The sequence below is a fragment of the Eretmochelys imbricata genome, chromosome 16 (assembly GCF_965152235.1).
Source record: "Eretmochelys imbricata isolate rEreImb1 chromosome 16, rEreImb1.hap1, whole genome shotgun sequence".
NCBI lineage: Eukaryota > Metazoa > Chordata > Testudines > Cheloniidae > Eretmochelys > Eretmochelys imbricata.
This window is the reverse complement of record NC_135587.1, coordinates 25,591,041-25,612,866: the sequence shown is the minus strand read 5'-3', so window position 1 is coordinate 25,612,866 and position 21,826 is coordinate 25,591,041. Positions and strand designations below refer to the sequence as shown.

The 21,826-nt window shown below is 43.8% G+C and overlaps 2 protein-coding genes across 4 annotated transcripts; one reads left to right on the top strand and one right to left on the bottom strand.

The window, feature by feature from the left end:
- Positions 1-664: 664 nt before the first annotated feature.
- Positions 665-8,295, bottom strand: RABEPK (Rab9 effector protein with kelch motifs). 2 transcript variants are annotated; one of them, XM_077836101.1, is made up of 8 exons: positions 8,085-8,295; positions 6,720-6,782; positions 6,150-6,307; positions 4,966-5,118; positions 3,781-3,942; positions 2,952-3,101; positions 1,389-1,538; positions 665-999 (listed from the first exon to the last, which is right to left on the bottom strand). In XM_077836101.1, exons 1-8 carry the CDS (start codon positions 8,288-8,290, stop codon positions 689-691), a joined length of 1,353 nt encoding a protein of 450 aa, XP_077692227.1. In that variant the 5' UTR covers positions 8,291-8,295; the 3' UTR covers positions 665-688. The 2 variants fall into 2 exon arrangements, with proteins under 2 accessions (XP_077692227.1, XP_077692226.1); XM_077836100.1 differs by lacking the exon at positions 4,966-5,118 and having other exon boundaries at positions 8,085-8,217.
- A 108-nt stretch (positions 8,296-8,403) lies between these two features.
- Positions 8,404-17,836, top strand: PPP6C (protein phosphatase 6 catalytic subunit). Of its 2 annotated transcripts, XM_077836102.1 has the most exons (7): positions 8,406-8,620; positions 10,227-10,322; positions 11,285-11,350; positions 12,045-12,186; positions 13,790-13,869; positions 15,635-15,844; positions 16,892-17,836. In XM_077836102.1, exons 1-7 carry the CDS (start codon positions 8,546-8,548, stop codon positions 17,138-17,140), a joined length of 918 nt encoding a protein of 305 aa, XP_077692228.1. In that variant the 5' UTR covers positions 8,406-8,545; the 3' UTR covers positions 17,141-17,836. The 2 variants fall into 2 exon arrangements, with proteins under 2 accessions (XP_077692229.1, XP_077692228.1); XM_077836103.1 differs by lacking the exon at positions 10,227-10,322 and having other exon boundaries at positions 8,404-8,620.
- The last annotated feature ends 3,990 nt before the right edge of the window (positions 17,837-21,826 follow it).

Below are 21,826 nucleotides of genomic sequence, written 5' to 3'. Positions count from 1 at the left end.
AATATATTTGAGCATAAATAACGCCATTTTCTATTTGAAAACCAAACGACTACAAAATAATATTATAAGTGTTCCGTAATAGTCTAAAAAGTGTTCCGTGGCCAAAAAAGTTTGGGAAACACTGGATTAGACCAATACAGCAACAGTTTTAACTATGCTGGCATATTTATGCCAAACTTTCTCCATGGAGACCAGTCTTGAGAAGTTAGAGATGGAGAGAACTCGCTAATCAGAAGGCTGCTATGGAAAGGTTACCTCAAAGAGATGAAATTTAGTTTGTTTCCTTCAAAGCACATTCCATCAGCTCATCTTGATCACAAGGCAGATTCCAGAGCCAGCCACCCAGGCTTCAGCTCCACTCTTGCCAACAGCAAAATGTGCATCAAATCTACCTATTAGTTGCATATCCCCTGAAGGAGGCTATAAAAGGTAGCTGTACACATTTCTGGAGTTTGTGACCTTTAAAGTGAAGGACATTACGTACATGTAAATATACACAGCAGCCCAGGAAGGCAAAGTAATAAACATTCATCTATAACAAGAGAATTTTAATAAATAAGGTTTTCTGCTTAGCACAACACTGTCAGTTCATGCCAGGATTTAATTTCTTGGAGTGATCTTGTCAGTTATAAACTGAAAAAAGAATTAGATTTATACAAATGGAAAAAGTTTGAGTACTCTGGTTTTATTACTTAATCAGATTCACAATACAGTCCCTGTGAATCTCCCCTTGAGTATCCATCCCACCAAATATTAAAAACAAATACATCAATTTGTCTTCTGTGCAGCCTTTTCCTATTTGTTTTTCCTGATCAGAGTCACCTTCATCACTGACTGTTTCAGTTGCTTCCTTCCCAATTGTATTTCTGCTGGTTACAGCTTCTGAATCACTGTTCTTAACATTGACACATACTTGCCACGGAACGATGCACATGGAATGGTCCAACCTTCCAGGGGGCAAAGGAGAATCAAATTCTAATAGTGTCCATTGTTGGTTTTCTGCAATTCAAAAAAGACAGAAAACTCACTGTGAAATCAGTTTCAAATTTACAGAATTGGAAAGAAGAATGAGGATAGTGGCATCATCATAAATTATGGACTAGTCTGCAATGTTATAAGCCCCTTAAAAAAAAAAAAAAGAAGAGCGTGGGGTGGGGTGGGGAGGGGAGGTGGCTCTGTTTAACCATAACATTATACCAGGATAGAATTGAAGTACTGCCACTGATTTCAACCGACACACGCTGGTGTAAAGTTGTGGTAACCAAGAAGGGAATTGGGTTTGAAATTTCCAGGGAAGATGTAATAATAATTCCTATTATAAAACTGAATATAAAAGTTTCATACAGTAATTAAGGGTAGAAACCTTTAAAAAAAAAAAAACTTCCCACCTATGTGATATTTATACATTGTATCCAGTGCCCCAGTTGGGTCCATACCACCAAAAATGTACAGATGGTTTCCAAAGGCAGCAGCTGAGTGGGCTGCCCGTCCTCCTGGGACATCACCAGCAGCTGGTAACTTTTCCCAGGTCATAACATCTACAAACAGAAAAATAAATCAATGGCTACGTTTTAGAGAATGAAATAAACTGCTGTTTATTATCATCAAAAGGCCAACAGTTGGGCAAGGCCTGAAATTCTCTAAATCAGACCCATCTTTGGGTTTGCTTTTGTTTTAAAGCAGTCACACTTGGGCTTTGCTTGTAAGACCTCAGGCTGGTAACAAGACTGCTGTTGTTTTTGGATGGGAACAACAGTTGCAGGTACTTAGCACTTTCCTGCATCAGAGGAACTGTCCTTTTGGGGAGGTGGCATTGAGGGAAGCACAAAGATTTTCCTTCTATGGGGATGTGCTAGATTTCTTCTTTCCATTGCATGGGAGTTCCTGGTGGTACCAACAGCCATCAAGCAGCAGGAGTACACTTGGTTGAGGATGTTCTCCCATATATAATAGGGGAGCAACCAGTTCATGGACACCAGTCTGAAACTACAGTAGAACCTCGGAGTTACAAACTGACTGGTCAACCATGCATCTCATTTGGAGCTGGAAGTACGCAATCAGGCAGAAGCAGAGATTTTTAAAAAAGCAAATACTGTCCAGTACTGTGTTAAATGTAAATTACTAAAAAAAAAATAAAGGGAAAATTTAAAGATATGAGAAGGTAAGGAAAATTTTTCTGTGCTTGTTTCATTTAAATTAAGATGATTAAAAGCAGCATATTTCCTCTGCATAGTAAAGTTTCAAAGCTGTATTAAGTCAATGTTGTAAACATGAAAGAATCACCATAACGTTTTGTTCAAAGTTACGAACAAGTTCCATTCTCAAGGTGCTGGTAACTCCGAGGTTCTACTTCTATAGAGCATCACTAGAATGGATAGTGCTTTCACTGCCATTCTAACTCATGAGAGTGCCTTACACAGTAAAGACAGAGCATTGTTTTAATTAATATTTATAGAATATGCTATTGCAGTCATTTATGAAAGAAACGTTGGGTGCCAGTCTTTCAGATACTTTGTGGTAACTAATCACTGTCAGGTAGTTTTTCATCAGAAGAACCCCCACAGCAACATACATTCAGCTCTTGGATACGTTGAATAGTAATTATCTCCATAGCCATATTACAGAAGTGCCCCATATTTCTCAGCTTGTAACCAGCCGCATAGGGGAGGCCCTCCACACACACTATTGCATTGTCACCACAAATCCCAGTCCCTTAGACCTGTAGACAAATCTCTCGCTGAAGCCAATAGGATTTCTGCCTGCTTAAGACCTGCAAGATCAGCATGACACATGACAAAAGCAACATGCCCCAGCACCAACCAGCCACCCTGGAGCATATTTATTGCACGTATCCAATAGTTATTTTAGTGGTTCTGTAAGAGGTGGTCTCTCTCAAAGCAGACCACATCACATTACTTATTAATGCAGCTATAGCTACTTCATATACTTACTTGTATCAATGCAGAACAGATCATTGTAAAATTTATCACCAGATAACCCACCATGTATGAAAAGCTTGGTCCCAACTGCAACCACCACATGGCCATGCCGAGGTGAGGGAGGATTACCATGTACTTCTGGCTGTGACCAAGTCAAAGTGGCTAGAAATGGGAGTACATATGATTATGTGGTGTGTTGTTGGAGCTCTGTAAAGACATTAAACCAGAAACCCTGGTCTAGGGACATCTAGACCAAGTCTGACAAGGTGATTTTTAAATCAATAACAAAAGCCTCAAGCATCTAGTTTCTGGGATTATCGCAACAGGCAATTCAAATACACACTCAGCAAAAAAATGCAGCTATTTGTACATCTCCTCTGGAAGTAATTACACACTGTTGATGTAGTAGAAAAAAATCATTGTTATTGCTCTACATATTGTCCTTTCGTAGCGAAGTGACCAACATATGTTCCCACTTCTGAAAGAGAATGGCTACTAGCAGCAAATTGTGGTAGAAATTGGAGGATTCTGACAGTACACCTCAATCCCGTACCACAATGCCAATGATACTCTTAGACCTTTCCACTGAAGATACTACCAACTTTCCAAGTGACTGTGTGGTGTTGATAAGCTTCAGGTAGGGGGGACAGCTCATCCATCTAATTTAAACCTATCGCCAAAAACCGGTGTCTAATAATACACTATACCATATTACCTAATTCTTTATGTACAATTTGCATTTCCAGGCCTTTATTCATCTCTGTGCCACGCAACCTTGCAGTCCAAGTGGACAATGAATCATTTAACTCACTGTAACAAAACATTAGTTATTTAGCGGTACCTGTGTCGAACACGTGAAGTTGTGGATCTTTAACAGGCTCTGCTCCTTTATCTCCCCCTCCAAGCACATAAAGCTGGTCTCCTATAGCCGCTGATGACGTGTGGAACGTCCTAGGGAGTGGTTGAGTCCCAATCACTTTAGGACTTTCCCAGATTCCTGTTTCTAATTAAAAGATGAAATGATAATTATTCACAAATATATAACAAGCAGTTACCTTATTCATATGAATTCTTCAGAGCGGAGGTTGACTTGACTAGGGAGTTATTAAACACATAAAACACAGTGTTAAGAAAAAAAGTCAAAAGTATCAAAAAATGACTTTTGGGAAATGAGTGAAAAATCCAAGTTGCAAGTGAAAGCTTGGTCTGTTGCATGCATCTAATTCAGGTTTGTTTACACCACCTGATAAAGTGCTATGTCCATTCTACGTTAGCCACATAGGATTTTGTGGAATGTATTTATATGCTAAAATCAAACATGGTTCCTGGGATTTCCCACTAATGCTAAGAGCTCTTGTATTTATTCCACACCTAGAGATTTTTACAGGGAATCTGTCATTATAGAAGTTCAGACTTTTAAAAAAAGCTCTTTACAAGCAATATATGCAGCACCACTGAAATGCAGTCACCTGTGTAGTGGAGGGCAACAGACAGGTAAACAACAGGCACATGAGACAACAGAGAAGGGAGATGAATTTTTGGTTAACTCCTCCAGGGCAAATGCCTAGTCTCTTAAGAATCTTTAATATACATGCAGAACAGACCACACTACATCTCATTCAAATGGCCCACACACATGGAACTGCATGGTGGGTTTATACGGCTCTGGTAGGACCCACTCATTTGGCACAAGAATGCTCCCGTTAATGCCAAGCATGGGATTCATTGCCGTGAAGCGCTAGTGTACAGTGCATTCCCTGCGGCAAGGAACCTGAGGGGCACACTGCAGAAGTCACCACAGCATTTTAGAAAGTCATAGATTTGATTCTACCTAGTCTTTAATGCTCCTAGGAAGATACAAAGGAAATCATTTGCCTGTAAATACAGATTTTGGAGGTGTAACCTGTACTTTACAAATCTAACAAAGTAATTCGAACAGTTTCTCACATGTATAACAAGTGCACAGCCAACTGTCCAACAAAGGAAGAGAAAAGGCTCGGATGGGTAGATTCTACCACACACTTACCTAGATTCAGCACTTGAACACAGTTTCTATTTCCAGACTGGTCAGCCCCTCCAAACACCCAGAGGCTAGTGGGGCTGCTTGTGGGAATGAAGGTGGCATGTTCATATCGAGGCAACAGGCCCACCCAACCAGGCATTGCCCACTGGTGTTTATCTGCAATGGAGGGAGTAAGTGCTGAGTTCCATTTGCAACAACACTGGTGTTTCCAGGACAGCTGCAGTTACCTTAGGCTGACTGAGGTATAGTGTAATCCATGAACAAATTTCAGCTAAATACAAATGCTACTTGAGGACAATCAGACATAGATAGATGGTAGATGGCCACCTCCTCAAGGGGTAAGTCCCAAGGCAGTTAGTCCTTTCAATATAAGACAAAAAAATTCAACCGAGGTGAGCTACTTTAGTCTATCAACACTGCCCCTTGATGTTAGCCCATATTCTCATTTTGACAGGAGTGTGGAGACCAATACTTGAAAGTGCCCCATAAATGCACCCCAGCAGAGAAGCATGTGACAGATCACCTAATATCTTTCTTAGCTCACCCCTCCCACCCCCAACAAAATGACTATGGATGTCCATAGCTCAGGACACAGACATGAGATTCAAGTCCAGAATAAGCAGAAACTTGAAACGCTATTTCCTTCTAGGCTCTGATCCTTCAACGACATCCACAGCCATATGCAGACCCATGCGGCTGCAGGATTGGGTCCTTTATCCATCTGGACAGGTTGTAACACTCAATACTAAGGCTTTGTCTACACTACATATTTACTTTAATAGAACTACATCGCTCAGGGGTGTGAAAAATCCACACCCCCGAGCAATGTTGTTATGCCGACCTTTCAGCTCGGGTGTAGACAGTGCTATGTTGCTGGCCAAGCATCTCCTGCCTCCCGTGGAGGAGAAGTTAAGCTGATGGGAGAGCTCTCTCCCATTGGCTTAGACTGAGCATCTTCACCAGACGCGGTGCAGCTGCACCAATGTAAATTTGTAGCGTAGACCTGCTGTAAGTAGCTGTGTCTCTGTTTCTAGGCCTTACCATCACAATTTTTGCTGTCCCATTGAGGTGTTTGCATGGATCTGGTCTGACCTCCCCAAGCACAGCGAAGATTAAACAGACTTTTTGGTTTCCAAGGACAGACAGCGTAACAGGCAACAAAACTACTAAATAGTTCCTGTTCTTACCCAGATCTATGATGTGGGCATCGGAGAAGCTGCCATTGGGGTCTGCTCCCCCGATGATGACCACTTTGCCTTTCCCAGCGGTTGGGGCTGGAGGCAAATATAAGCAGTTATGGCCAACGCGTGCACTTGGGCTTTCTCCGAGGGGGACAAGTGTGTACCTAGAGTAGGGAGATATAGGCATGAATCAGGCCTGGAGAGCACAAAGATTTGGGGAGGAAAGGACAGGGATATTTGTAGTGCCTTCAATGGGGAAGTGCTGTGCTAGAGAAGAAGAGTGTGAATCCCTCCTGGAACAGGGGAATGAAGGGAAAAATGAAAGTTTAGAATACAGATTAAGTGAAAAAACTGTGCCATTTATTGATGGGAAGAATGTAAAAAACACTCCCCATATTCTAATATGAACTCCAGAGTCATCAAAGAAGCTGGTGCTATATCAGGCTTTAATGCGGGAATCTGATGCCACTCTGACTCTAGTGGGGGCATTGGGCTCATCACCGTCATGCTGTAATAACACATTATAGCCACGGTGGGGGGACTGAGGATGAACGGGGAATGCTGGGGTGCACTAACCATGTGGCCCTTTGGGGGACAGCTCCAGGCTCCAGAACCGGCAGCAGCTTTGGCCTCATGAATCTTGAGCAAAGGAAGGCAAAGCCAGAGTCATGGAAATCCCCCCAGAGTCCCCCTCCTTGCAGGCCCCCTCCGAACCCCTCCCAGTGCCTGCGGGGAAATCTCCCCCCCCGACTCCCCCAGAGCCGCCCCCTCCCACAGTGCCTGCGGGGAAATCTCCCCCCCCCCCCAACTCCCCCAGAGCCGCCCCCTCCCCCAGTGCCTGCGGGGAAATCTCCCCCCCCCCCACTCCCCCAGAGCCGCCCCCTCCCACAGTGCCTGCAGGGAAATCTCCCCCGCCCCCGACTCCCCCAGAGCCGCCCCCTCCCACAGTGCCTGCGGGGAAATCTCCCCCGCCACTCCCCCAGAGCCGCCCCCTCCCCCAGTGCCTGCGGGGAAATCTCCCCCCCCCACTCCCCAAGAGCCGCCCCCTCCCACAGTGCCTGCGGGGAAATCTCCCCCGCCACTCCCCCAGAGCCGCCCCCTCCCACAGTGCCTGCGGGGAAATCTCCCCCCCCCACTCCCCAAGAGCCGCCCCCCTCCCCCAGTGCCTGCGGGGAAATCTCCCCCCCCCCCCGACTCCCCCAGAGCTGCCCCCTCCCCCAGTGCCTGCGGGGAAATCTCCCCCCCCCACTCCCCCAGAGCTGCCCCCTCCCCCAGTGCCTGCGGGGAAATCTCCCCCCCCCCCCCGACTCCCCCAGAGCTGCCCCCTCCCCCAGTGCCTGCGGGGAAATCTCCCCCCCCCACTCCCCCAGAGCCGCCCCTTCCCCCAGTGCCTGCGGGGAAATCTCCCCCCCCCCGACTCCCCCAGAGCCGCCCCCTCCCCCAGTGCCTGCGGGGAAATCTCCCCCCCCCACTCCCCAAGAGCCGCCCCCCTCCCCCAGTGCCTGCGGGGAAATCTCCCCCCCCCCACTCCCCAAGAGCCGCCCCCTCCCCCAGTGCCTGCAGGGAAATCGCCCCCCCCCACTCCCCAAGAGCCGCCCCCCTCCCCCAGTGCCTGCGGGGAAATCTCCCCCCCCCACTCCCCCAGAGCCGCCCCCTCCCTCAGTGCCTGCGGGGAAATCCCCCCGGAGTCCCTCCCCCGCAGGCAGGACCTGTCCCGTCCCGACGTCTCCACAAGGTGGCTGATCGCATGGCCCCCCCAGGTGCTCGGCGCTGCCCAGGCGGAGGGGCGGCCACGCCGGCGGGCTGGAGGACTGGGCGACCAGCCGTCTCCGGGGCACCGCCCGGCTCCAGTCCCAGCCCCTTCGGCCCTCGCCCTCCCGCAGGGACCGGCCCCGGCCCCGGCCCCCCGGCCCCGGCCCCGGCCCCCCGGCCCCGGCTCACCGCCGCTGCCCCCGGGGGCAGAGAACCCCCGAGCGGGGAGACGTGACGGCGCCCAGCCCAGCGCAGCCCGGCCCGGCCCTCGCTCCCCTCAGCCTGTCCGGCCTCGCTCCGCTTTTCTCCTCCCGCCCACCTCCAATGTAGAGGGGGCCCACAGAAACTACACTGCCCAGCATGCACCGCAGCCCAGGGCCCCTGGCTCCCAGCATGCTTTGCGCAGCGCGCCACGGGCTGACGCAGAGCGCGCTGGGAGGGGAGGCGGAGGCACGCCCTGGCGGCAGTCTGTAGGGGGCGCCTCCCCTTCCTGTGCCTGGCGAGAACGGACTGAGTTCCGGCGTCCTCCCCGAGCGCAGGGGGTCAGCGGCGCTCGCCCCGGAAGTTCCCCTCGTTTCCGGCTTGTGGCCGCGGCAGAGGGGCTTCACCGCCCCCGGAAGTTGCCGGTCCCCCGCAGCTGCTCCGCCAAGATGGCGCCTCTGGACTTGGATAAGTACGTTGAGATTGCGCGGCTCTGCAAGTACCTGCCCGAGAACGACCTCAAGGTGAGGGGCGGCGCGGGGCCGGGGCCGGGGGGAGCCCAGAGGGAAGAGCCGGGGCTTGGCCCCCTGCCTGGCGCACACAGGGCTGCGGGTGCTGGGGCCCTTCCGCCCTGGGGGGCGGCAGCAGCGCTGTTCCCGGCCTGCTGCCCCCTTCTGGGTTTGGGCTCACGCCCCTGGCGCCGGCGGCGGCCTGGCCGCGGGCAGAGGCGGGGACAAGCGGGTGCGAGTGATCCCCGCCTCGGGGACCGGCCGTTCGGTCAGGCGCCCTGCCCGGAGGTCCCGTCGGATGCACGGGCTCGTTGCTACGGTGGTCCTGCACGTTTAGTGTCAGCTCTTCGGGGCTGGGACGGGCATGATGCCAAACCAGCCCAGGCTAATGCAGGCAGTTCTGCAGATTGCTTTGACTTGGTAGAGGTTGGAAGAAATATCCTTGTCTCAGTGTGGTTCTGCTCTGAAAAGTGACTGGCCTCTTCTAACGCTGCAGACCTCACACGATTGTACCTTTGAGAGACAAACTAGTGTAAGGTAATATCTTTTACTGGACTAACTTTGGTTGGTGAAAGAGACCAGCTTTTGTGCTACTGAGCTCTTTTTCAAGTGTGGGAAAGATACTCCGAGGGTAGTCTATGCGAGAATCACCACAATGGCATAGCTGCACCAGTGTAGTGCATCTGGTGAAGACACATTATGTCAGTGGGAGAGCTGGCATAAGAAAACCACACTGCCACTTACAGTGTAACTTACATCACTCAGGGGGTGGCCTAGTCATACTCCATAGTGACATAAGTTACACCAACAGAAATGTTCGTGTGTACAAGCCCTAAATAGGAAGTGGGAACAGCTTGTTTAATATAAGTAGTTAAACATTGTGAGACGATTAAAAGTGAAGTGGACCATTACCCATTGTATATGGAGAGTCATGCAAAAATAAATGTGGTACTCTCTGCTTCTATGACTCAGTGGAGTCAATTTCCCTGAGTGTGTGAGTAGGATTCTATTCTTTTTTGTACATCAATGGAATTCTTTTCTAAGTTCCAGCCAGCTATATCTGTGTACCCCCAGTGAAGAGTATGGCATTGTTCATGGGGTTGCACAGGTGTAACTGAGACCTCACTTACTGATAAGTGAGAAGGAAAGAATCCAGTTTGAGTCTTTGATCCCAGGATGAGTTTTTAGGGTTTGCAGTTGGAAATTAACGTTTTTCCTTGTAAACTGAGCATATCTAATACAGAAATAATTGATACAATAAACATAAAATAACCACAGTGGTCATCTAATTTTTAAGAGCAAAACTGCAATTTAATGTAGCATTTAAATAATGTAAATTACACTTTGTGAACTGTTGCTCTGAGCCTCATTGGGACTATAGTTAAACTGTATGAGTCTGTGGTGGCGCTTTAAAACATTAATTCAAGTGTAACCAAACTTTCTTACACATTTTTCATCCCAAGTCATTTCAGCATGGTTTCTCATTGATGTCTAGAGAATTTGGTAACTGAATATATCCTAAAGCAAATAACTTAGTTCATTAGTTTACAAATATGTTAGTCCTTGATATTACAATGCACAAAAACCACAGGCTGATCAGTGTGAACTTTTTCCTCTGTAGCGCTTATGTGATTATGTGTGTGACCTACTGCTGGAAGAGTCAAATGTGCAGCCAGTATCTACACCAGTTACAGTTTGTGGAGATATACATGGACAGGTAAAATGGCATGAATACTTGCATGTTATACCCCTAGAGAGCAAGCAGAGTCTGTCACTTGCAAACATTTCTATAAAGGTTGATGGTGAATAGTATTTTAAATATATGACAGGTTTCAGAGTAACAGCCGTGTTGTTAAATATATGGTTGGGGAAGCATAGTTCAGGGAAGCAGAACCATCTACTGAATGTTCAGTAATTTGCAGTATTCTGTATGCTCTGCTTTTGTGCAGTGGAAGGAAAGCATACTGTTTTTAACTTTCCCAGAGTATGCTTTTGGGAAGTCAGCCTCACCAATTAAGAAGCTTTGCTGAATTATCCTCTCTTACTTAGGGCTTGGCTGTGTCGACACAGCCTTGTTGCTAAGTCAGTGTGTGTGAACACACTTTTGTGGTATTTTGTTGGCACTTTTGCCGACAAAATACTTCCAGCCCCATGAGCGGCATAAGCTTTGTCAGCAGGAGAGTTCTGCTGACAAAGCCGTGTTCACGCTGCTGCTTGTGTTGGCAAAACTTTTGTCTTTCACTGGGGGGGCTTTTTAAAGTACCCACGAAAGACACAAGTTTTGGCGACAACTGTGCAGTGTAGACATACCCTTAGACTGCAGTTGTTGAGCTGTTCAATGTTAATAGGGGCGTCATCCTAGAAGGAGGGAACTCCATTTGAAGTTGATGGTGTTATGCATACAAAGGGCTTGCACACTGTAAAGCGGCTCTGGAGAAGTAAGACCTAATCAGTATTTCAGCAGTTTAAATGTGGCTTTTTAACACCAAGTGGATGAATGGGAAATCTGTCCATTGAGGCCATAATTGTTCAGTTGAGCTTTTTCAGATCTACTTTTATCTTGTTCTTGAAAATAAGGATTACTTCTCTCTAAACCTAGATAAATTCCAATTAATTGTGCTAACACACTCTTAACTAACAATAACAGAACCCTTAATATGGACAAACTCTTTTTTGCAGTTTTATGACTTATGTGAACTGTTCAGAACTGGAGGGCAGGTTCCTGACACAAACTACATATTTATGGTATGTATATATTAGATGTTAGTTCATCATTCAAAAAAAGTGTAAGGAAAGCACTTCTACAATTACGCTGATTTAAAAAAAAATTCAGACTTTTCGTTTTAGTTTCCATTTTAACTCTCTTGCTTGTAAACATCTTTTCCACTCCCAAATTTACTCTCTTCCACTTGGTTAATGGGTGTGGTTTTTATTTTGCCTATCTAAAATTTGAAATAGATAATGCTGGTTCTCATGAAAGGAAATACAATTTATAGCCTGCTATCTAAAAGCTCTAGCTTATGTTGGCAGTAGAAGGGAAGTAGAATATTTTAGTGGCTAATAAAGGACCTCCTGAAATGTTTCTTGGATGAATGGGAACATGAGAATCACAGAAGTAATGTTTCAATTTTAAATTATGAAATTTCAAATACCCATTTAAATGTTTTTGTTTTTTAAATATATTTTCAGAATTCATATAGCAATGGTGCTATGGTGCCTCGTGGTGTTGGGCCTCTTCGCAAATTGAGGAATTAGAAGTAGATATGTTACTGTGTGCACTCCTGAAACCATTTTTCCATTTATTATGTAAAAATATTTTTAATTTGCAGGGTGACTTTGGGCCTCTTCGCAAATTGAGGAATTAGAAGTAGATATGTTACTGTGTGCACTCCTGAAACCATTTTTCCATTTATTATGTAAAAATATTTTTAATTTGCAGGGTGACTTTGTAGACAGAGGTTACTATAGTCTTGAGACTTTCACCTACCTTCTTGCACTAAAAGCTAAATGGCCTGACCGTATCACACTCCTGCGAGGGAATCATGAGAGCAGGCAGATAACACAAGTGTATGGATTTTATGGTAAGTCTTTATAAACTGTTTCTGAATTGTGGTTAACTAACATAAAAATGCAGTGAACTGATTCTCTGTCCTTTGGTAAATTTGACTTTGAACACATGTATAGCTTTTCTAGAGGCCAAGTGGATCATGAAGTAGGATTCATCCATAGCAATAAGCCAATCTGAATTTATGCACTGTCAAATAGTGAAGTAATGTAGCATAGTATGGGGAACAGTAATTAGTCTTGAAAAGGACTGTGCTCTAATCTACTGGGTAGAGTTCTATTTTCAGCTCTGTCACTGACTTGCAATATAACCACAGGTCTTCACGTCTATGCCTCAGACTTCTTATCTGTGAAACTGTGTGATAAGGAGCTTAATCTGGGAGTTGAGGCTTAATATTTGAAGTACGTTGGGATTGTCTGATAAGTGCTGTAGAAAAACAAAATATAGAGAAGTCTCTCTTTATGACTTAGGTCATAGCTTTTAATTCTACCAACTTGGTAACAAAGATGGCTTATCTGGTAAGTCACTGCTGGTGCAGTAGATGTGGCAATATTAGTGAATGAACACATGATTAGTACTAGGCATTAACGCAAACAATATAAACTGAGGGAGTGGGTTTGCCTGAAAACTTAATTGTAGTTCCAAAGCTATGAGAAGACTTGGAGAAATCTTTCAAGGATCTAATAGTTGCCCCAAGGAATATGTAATCAAAAATGGACTTGCTTTTGGATCCCTCTGGAAATGAGGAGAAATGGGTATAAATCTTGATCTCTTAATCCATTATGCCTAAGGAATCCTTGCTTGTTAGGTCTGACTTATCCAGATCTGTTCGAACCTAGTTACTTACAAATGCATTGAGGCTCCATCCTCTTTGACCCAAAAAAGTGTTGCATGCTTTGGTTCTGCCTGTATAGATAGGGCCATGCTGTGGCACTGTGACTGCTTTAGGGCAGTAGCAGAGGCTAATTGTGAGGGGTTTTCTTTGCATCTCACAGTACGATCTTCAGCAACTCAAACATGGAAATGACTTCTTTTCTTTATTTAAAAAAAAAAAACAACACACACCTAAGATTTGTCTGTTTGGTTTCCTTAGTGGCCTAATGTGGGGTATTAGTTCCTACAGCACAATTTGGACAGGGTTGATTTCTAAACCAAACAAAGCAACCATAACTCTCTTCCTCTGCTTTGGAAAGAGCATCTTCAGAAGCATGTGGCCTATTTAATCATCTCAGTAGCATCTGACTTCTTTTCATAGCACAAGAATTGAACCAAGGACTTGTTCATGATGAACTAAATTGAGATTTGAGTTGTGGAGGGCGTGAAGAAGCTTTTCATGGAGGCAGCACTTTTAGTCACACTAAGATGGGAGGAAACCTTTGCCAAAATATTGCTTGAGTATGCAAGAAATTGGAAAACCACTCCCAATGGGGTGGACAGATGGCCATAAGAAAAATCCTCTCTCATTGTATTACAGTCAGTGTTCCTATCTGATGGACCAGCATATTTCTTTGCTCATCTATTTATTGAGATTTCAAGTTCTAGTGTAAATATCTGGGATACTTTTCCTTAACAGAATCTGAGAAAATGTCAAACAATAAAATTATTTCTCTATTTAACAGATGAGTGCCAAACCAAATACGGAAATGCAAATGCCTGGAGATACTGTACCAAAGTTTTTGATATGCTGACAGTAGCAGCTGTAAGTTTTTTTTTTTTAAACTCAATAAAAACAGATAAAACAGATTATTTTGCATCATTGTTTCACTAGGCACATATTTAAGTGGCCTTTAATTGTCATAGTGTCTAGAGACAAACTGAAATTACAAGTAAAAATATTCCAGGCTTTATACATGAATCCTGGACTAGTGGGTGGGGGAGAAGTAGACATGATGTATCTTGACTTTTTAGAAAGTCTTTTTTATACTGTCCTGCATGACCTTCTCATAAGAAGACTAGGGAAATATGGTCTAGATGAAATTATTATAAGGTGGGTACAGAACTGGTTGAAAGACAGTACTCAGAGTAGTTATCAATGGTTTGCTATCAAAAGGCGGGTGAGGGGGAGAATCTAGAGTGGTCCTGCAGGGGGGTCTGTCCTGGGTCCAGTACTAGTCAATACTTTCATTAGTGACTTGAATAATAGAGTGAAGAGTGTGCTTCTACAACTTGCAGATGACACCAATCTGGGATAGGGTACAAGCAACTGGAGGATAAGATTATAATTCAAAATGATCTTGATAAATTGTTGAATTAGTCTGAATTCAACAAGATGAAATTCAACAAAGACAAGTGCAAGTACTCAGAAAATCAAACAGAACTACAGAATGTGGAATAACTGGCAGGCAGTCATACTGTTGAAAAGGATTTGGGGATTATAGTGGATCGCAAATTGAATGAGTCAGCATAAGAACAGCCATACTGGGTCAGACCAAAAGTCCATCTAGCCTAGTATCCTGTATTCTGACAGTGGCCAATGCCAGGTGCCCCCAAGGGAATGAACAGAACAGGCAATCAAGTGATCCATCCCCTGTTGCCCATTCTTGGCTTCTGGCAAACAGAGGTTAGAGATACCATCCCTATCCATCCTGGCTAATAGCCATTGATGGACCTATCCTCCATCAATTTATCTAGTTCTTTTTTGAACCCTGTTATAGTCTTGGATTTCACAACATCCTCTGGCAAGGAGTTCCGCAGGTTGACTGTGTTGTGTGAAAAAATATTTCCCTTTGTTTGTTTTAAACCTGCTGCCTATTAATTTCATTTGGTGACCCCCTAGCTTTTGTGTTGAGAAGGAATAAACAACACTTTCTCCACACCAGTCATGATTTTATAGACCTATCAATGTGATACAATTGTGAAAAAGACTAATGCACCGCAGAATTTTATTAACAGGAGTGTCATATGTGAGATACAGGAAGTATTTTCCTGTTCTGCTTGGCACTGGTGAGGCCTTACCTGGAGTTCTGACTAATTCTGGGCACCACATTTTAAGAAAGATGTAGAGAAACTGGAGAGTCCAGAAGAGCAGCAAAAATAATAAAAGGCTTAGAAAACCTGACCCATCAGGAAGGGCTAAAAAAAAAACCTGGAATGTTTCTTCTTGAGGAAAGACTGAAAGGGGACATAAGTCTTCAATTCGGTTAAGGGCTGTTATAAGGAGGATGGTGATCAGTTGTTCTCCATGTCCATTGAAGGAAGGACAAGTAGTATTGGGCTTAATTTTCAACAAGGAAGATTTAGATTAGATAGGGAAAACTTACTAATTTTGAGGATAGTTAAGCACTGGAATAGGCTTCCAATGGAAGCAGAGGAATCCCTGTCATTGGAGGATTTTAAGAATGTTAGTCACATATCAGGGATTGTCTAGGTATGCTTAGTCCTGCCTCAACATGGGTGGATGAACTAGATAACCTCTCGTGGTCCCTTCCAGCCCTACATTTCTATGATTCTATTCTTTCTCTCAGTTAATAGATGAGCAGATTCTCTGTGTACATGGTGGCCTATCTCCTGACATCAAGACACTGGATCAAATTCGAACCATTGAACGCAATCAAGAAATTCCTCACAAAGGAGCCTTTTGTGACCTTGTCTGGTCTGATCCAGAGGATGTTGATACCTGGGCAATTAGTCCCCGCGGAGCAGGCTGGCTGTTTGGTGCAAAGGTCACAAATGAGGTAAAATCACCATCATAGAATGTAAAATTATTGAGGGACCAGATGAACTAAAACCTTGCTTAGCTTTAAGTTTGATGCTCTAATGGCATAACAGAAATAACATTGTGTGATCTGATGACTATGCACAGTGCAATTGTTTAACAAGGGAGACCAGTAAAGTAAGCTGGGATGGTTGCTTTTAATACTAATCCATAATAAAAGGTCTCAAGATAATCTTAGTAACAAGCCATTTCAACTTCTAAAACAACCTGCACATCTGCCACTGTTTTGTTTGTGAACTCCCTCTTTTGCTCTTGTGGTGAGATGGTGATCAATCTTTCTAGCTGGTGGCTATCCTAGTACAGGAGGTGATTGTTTCCAGCCAAGTATTCTCCCAAAGCTATTTTTCTTTTCTCGTTCTCAACAAAGCTCATGCTTTAGTCTTCCACTGAACAAAAGCTTCAGTAAGTCTGGGAAAACCCATTCACTAAAACATGTCAACCTTTCAGGTTATTGAAATACCCAAACTAGTAGTGTCTGACTTGTTGTTGTATTACCTGGCCTTTGGAACTGTGATAGTGTCATCATCTGAAAAGCCTGAACATATTACATGAGCCTTAAAATATGCAAATAGAGGTGGTGTTTGTGTAGCCATTTTACTTGGGGTGATGGCACCCCCCTACCCCCCCCCCCCGCAACAAGGTATCTCCATGTCCATTTATGGCACGACTGGTTGTGCTAACACATTCTTGACCGGTTGACTAGTTTCTAAGCTTCTGACTGACTAGCATTTTCTGCTGTGAAAGAACAACTATCTCAGTTTGGTAGGTCTCAGGAGTTAGAGGCAAAAGCCAGGGGTCTGAAATGAATGGTATCTCATCTGCAGTTAAAATTCCGTGGTGATTCCCGTAGAAGGCTTTTATCTGCAGGTTTACCCAGCAGACCTCTTCTCCTTGAGTAAAATATTGAAATCTTGAGACAGAGCAATGTTCTAAGTAGTAAAGAGCTGTTATGTACTAAGCATATGTAACTACTTACTGTAAATATTTATATATTTTTAAATTACAGTTTGTTCATATCAACAACTTGAAACTCATCTGCAGAGCACATCAGCTAGTGCATGAAGGCTATAAATTCATGTTTGATGAGAAGTTGGTAACAGTATGGTCTGCTCCAAATTACTGTTACCGTTGTGGAAATATTGCATCAATCATGGTCTTTAAAGATGTAAATACAAGAGAACCAAAGTTATTCCGTGCAGTTCCAGACTCAGAACGTGTAATTCCTCCTAGAACAACTACACCGTATTTCCTTTGAGATCTTTTCCCATCCTGCTGTTTCCCCATTTCCTTGTACTATCCCTCTGTACTTTTTATTGAGCACTTTGCTGCTGAAATGCTGCCTCTTGCCTTTTTTTATTTTTAAATTATCTAAATGTATTGTGTATTATGGTGTCTGTAGCAGTGTGTCTCTATTTGCTCCTCTCCGCCCCCACATGCCCTCCCTCATTTGAGAATGCTTGTGAAATGTCTGACATTTATTTATCCCACTGGATGTAGTTCTTGCATATGTCTGTTTTTAGGTTGAACATTTTCCCTTTACAAAAAAATCATAATACATTGGCACTCTTTTGATCCCATTCGATCATTCAACTTTTTGTTCGGTAAGTTTTAAGAAATTTCAGCAGCAAAGTTATTACCTAGTGTGCACGATGGGACTGTAAATGCGTTGTGTTGTGTACACATGTCCAAGATGTAAAATTGAATTGTCCTTGTTAGATCTTGTTTTAAGTGAATATAAAAGTGGTCTAAAGGGCTGTCCCTTCCTCTCCCCCCACCTTTTTTTTTTTAGGATTCCAATAAAAATACAAAACTGCTACAGCTATTGAATTTGTACATTATAATAATTGTTCTGATTTTTCAGATACCTTGTATTTTTAATAAAGTCATATCTTAAATAAAACCCACCTCTAGGTTAAATATTGCAAATAAAAATCCTACTTTGTTGATGTGAGCATGTCTCTTTTTTTTTTTTTTTTTCTATTCAGTAAGAACTACTTAACCCTTTGGCTATCAATTATAGAACTGACCTTAGTTTTAACAATAGTGTGTTTGTTTTTGTTTTGGTTTTTTTTTTTGGAAGCAATCCTTGAGTGGTTCTCTTCTGAAAAGTGACTATGTAGAAATTATATGATTCAGTACATCTGCTCCTTGAATATATTTGAGTCATTTACTCACTAAAATAAGTTTCTGCTTGTCATTCCTGTTAGTATTTGCAGAGTCAGTACAGCTGCAGGAGACTTGAACTTGGTCCGGTTCTTGCTTGTAAATCAACAAAATTGTTAAGCCATATTCTGACTGTAATATCTTAAGCTATTTCTGGATACACCAAGCTTGACTTTGATTTTAGGTTGTAGGTGGCTGGAAGGTGGAGGGGTAGGAGGGATACTTGTAAACCAAGTGGATTTGATCGAGAAACAGGGAAGTCCACAAATTCACTTTTACAGTTACTTTTCAGAAAACCAAACTTCAAACTGTGCTTAAACTACCTAATTACATATTGAAATTTTGGTAAAAGCCTCAGTAGTAAAATTGCAGTGTTGAATATCTGTAATTGTGTCAGCACAGATTCCACAGGTGGAAAGTGATACACAGTTGGTCATGGATAACCTGGTACCTACCAAAGAAAACTGATCTAGAATTTAATTCTTGAGTGCACGTAAATACATTTCTGAATCCAAGACTTCTGTCTTGAAACAAAATCTCTCATTTTTGGGGGGATTTTTGGTGCTGCCTGGACATGTTAGGCAGACAAAAGGATTCTGTTGCATTCTTATTCTGTTTAGTTTCTGTATTAAGGACTAGTAGCATCTTTAATGGCTCTAGTTAACAATTTAGCTGGGATTTATCAATCTGCTATTTCCCTTTCACTTCAACTGCTTTCTTAACATTCCAGAAATATTCTGGCAAAGCTAGTCAGCACTCAAGCACTTTAGTTTTTTAATGTAGTTTTGAACATCCAATACATTATTTACAGAGGATAAAACTTTCTGGCTTCTGGAAATGTAAAAATTAACCAGTTTTCTATTAAATTTTCAGTTCTTGTTAACTTCATGTAAAATGAAGAGCACGATATTAATTTGACTAGATCTGGCAAAGAGCACTGGGCAGGTAGACTCATTAGCCTCCTATTGACTTCACTGCTGGTACAGCAACCCACAAGTGCAGTTTTTCCTTGAGTCTGGACCTTGATATTTTTTTTTAATGGTATAAACTGAAATAGGAGAAGCACACACTTCTCTGCAGACATTCTTGAGCTCTATTGGGTCAAGCTGAAATATCCATGTCTTGAACCCTGGAATAATTTGGAAGTGGGAGGAAGATTTTTGTTTTACAAGAATGTGAATCTAATTACTAATGTAATTGTGGAACACTGGAAATTCATTTAATTCTTGCTACGTGATTAAAATAATCCACTTTGTTTACTTTAAAACTCCTCTGGCAGCAGTTCTTCCATTGTGTATTTAATGACGGTCTTTAATGCTTTTGAGTTGTACTGATTACCTACGTAATATCAAAAACCCTTTAACTTCCCTCTCATGCTAGTATATAGCATATTTTGATGTTTTAAAGCTCCTTTGGTGGTGGAGGTTCCCTCTTTTCCCCCCACACCTTTCATGGCACTAACCTTGTTTCTGTCTCTGGTTGAAGGAAACCTGTTGATGAAAATCCAATATAACAGAAAATATTACACTTGACAATGTGCTGATTTATTTTAAATAAACTCGAGCAAGCTGTTCAGCAGCAGTATTAAAACTACTGCCTTCCTAACTTTGGGAAGAGCACTCTACCCCAAGAGGCATCATCCCTGTCAATTATCACTGATAGCACTACGGAGGAAAAGCAACCCTGAAATATGTAGTTCTAGGCATTAGTTTAATGGCTGGGGTAGAGAATAAATCAAAGAGTGTGACTTGTTATAAACTAATTTTGGCAGAGTAAGGGATTCTCTGTATCAAATCCTTATTGTCAGGTAAAAATTAGTAGGAAATCAATATTTTTCTGACAAACTGCATTTCTGCTAAATGACATCTACCTTGGCACATACTAGGATTAACCCTACCACAATCTTTGTTGCATTTTTCTATGACTAATGAATCAAGTCTCATAGTTCCTTTCTAAGGTAGGGAAATATCCCCATTTTTAGATGAAGGGGTTTTTATTTAATTTCTTTATACCTCAATTACATCTGAAGTTGTGCTAAATCTGATAGTGCTGGAAATACAACTAAGTTCACTTGGGTATCTCTAGACAATCTTTCCCTTTTAATGATTCACTCCACTAGCATGGTGCAGCCATTCAACCATGGAACTTTGCTCCTAGAGCAACCTCTCAAAATTTTGTAGTGCCCAACCTCTAACAGTATTTCTGTAAACTCAGCTTGGTGGAAGGAAGTGGTGGTGTGATTATTCTAGGTACCACCACACTGTCATAGCACTTGTGTGTAGTATCATACTAACCAATCCATTAATCTAGTAGATACACTTCATTTACAGCAGGTTCTTTTTTAGTGCAGTAGTTGCATTAAAATCAAAGCTTTAAAATCTTGATTAAAACTGTACTGACTGGTAGCTGCTCTTGTTTCCCTGCAGTGTCCAACTATGCCTTTTCTATTACAAAAAAAGTGTTTGCATGAAAAAATGTTGGAAAAACAATTCATCTTGATTGCATTGATAAATGTTCCTTAGACTGACATGAACTTAACTATTCCCTCAGAGCTCCAAAAGACAACTTATTCTCCCAAGAACTGATACTCCTGGGGGAATTCTGCACAATTGCATGACCACATAATTCATATCCCCCACAGATTTCTTTGCTTCCCTGCAGAGAAATCACAGGTGCATTGTTTTGGGCACCAGGAGCAGCCAATGGAGAGATAAATAACGGGGTGCAGTTGGGGCTGCCTCAGCCAGTGGCTTCTATCCTGTGCTAGGCTAAGCTACTAGTCCTGGCCGGGCTGGGGAGGACGGGACTTCCTCTTTGCCTGCAAGGAACAGCCAGCGCTGGGTCAGACCCACCCCCAGAAACCTCTCCGGTTGCAGGAAGCTCTGCATCATCCCCCCACTTCCTGTCCCCTTTGTTCCTCAGCTGTGGGGGGGAAGGGGTCAGTGTACAGGGAACAGCTCCCCCATCCCCCCAACCCTCATGCATCTGGACCCACCTCATACCCAGATCACCCTGCCAAGCCTCACCCCCTGCACCCAGAACCCAAACCCATAGCTGAACAAGCCTCACTCTCTGCATCTGGAGCCCCACTGCACCCAGACCCCCATGACAAGCCCCCCACCCCTGCACTTAAACCACCACCCTATCAAATCTCACTGCACCTGGACCACCCTGACTAGCTCCCCCCCCCAATCCCCACCCCACTAAGCCAGCATCTGGACCCCTCCTGCTGATCACTCCACACCCAGACCCCCCCACAGCTGAGCCCTGACCACCTTCACCTGGACCCCCCCCGCAGAGTCCCATTATGTCTGCACCCCTGTTCATCCAGATCCTCCCCACACCAAGACCCCCCACCAAGCTGCCCACACCCAGACTACCCCCCCACAGAACCCTATTACCTCACAGTTGGATCTCCCCACACTAAGCCCCTCCACACTTGGATCCTGCTGGGCTGAACCTGCCTGCCTACATCTAGTGTGCTTGGCATAGAGGGGCAGGGCCCCAGTGTGTTCCTGGGGCAGGCCTGGTCCTTGTGCTGTGTCAGGGTTGGGTGCAACTTTTGCGTTGAGTCCATAGCTGGACGGGGGGAGGAGGGGACACAGGGTGATCTCACAGCTCTGTAGTCAGTGGCCTGTGCTCCTCACTGCCATGGTGGAATCTCCACATTTATTTATTGACAAATACAATTTGCAGCTTTTTAAAATACTGTGTGTAGAATTTTTTATTTTTTTGGCACAATTTCCTCAGGAGTCATGAGAAGCAAACTGAAATGCTT

What these genes read in the sequence shown, in the direction of transcription:
- RABEPK (XM_077836101.1), bottom strand. Translation starts at nt 8,290, where the DNA reads ATGCTGGGAGCCAGGGGCCCTGGGCTGCGGTGCATGCTGGGCAGTGTA. An exon ending in TGCCCCCGGGGGCAGCGGCG is followed by an intron (nt 6,783 to 8,084) that starts GTGAGCCGGGGC and finishes CCTTTGCTCAAG; the next exon opens with ATTCATGAGGCCAAAGCTGC. An exon ending in TGTTCAAGTGCTGAATCTAG is followed by an intron (nt 3,943 to 4,965) that starts GTAAGTGTGTGG and finishes TCTTTTAATTAG; the next exon opens with AAACAGGAATCTGGGAAAGT.
- PPP6C (XM_077836102.1), top strand. Translation starts at nt 8,546, where the DNA reads ATGGCGCCTCTGGACTTGGATAAGTACGTTGAGATTGCGCGGCTCTGC. An exon ending in GTGGAGATATACATGGACAG is followed by an intron (nt 10,323 to 11,284) that starts GTAAAATGGCAT and finishes TCTTTTTTGCAG; the next exon opens with TTTTATGACTTATGTGAACT. An exon ending in ATATGCTGACAGTAGCAGCT is followed by an intron (nt 13,870 to 15,634) that starts GTAAGTTTTTTT and finishes TCTTTCTCTCAG; the next exon opens with TTAATAGATGAGCAGATTCT.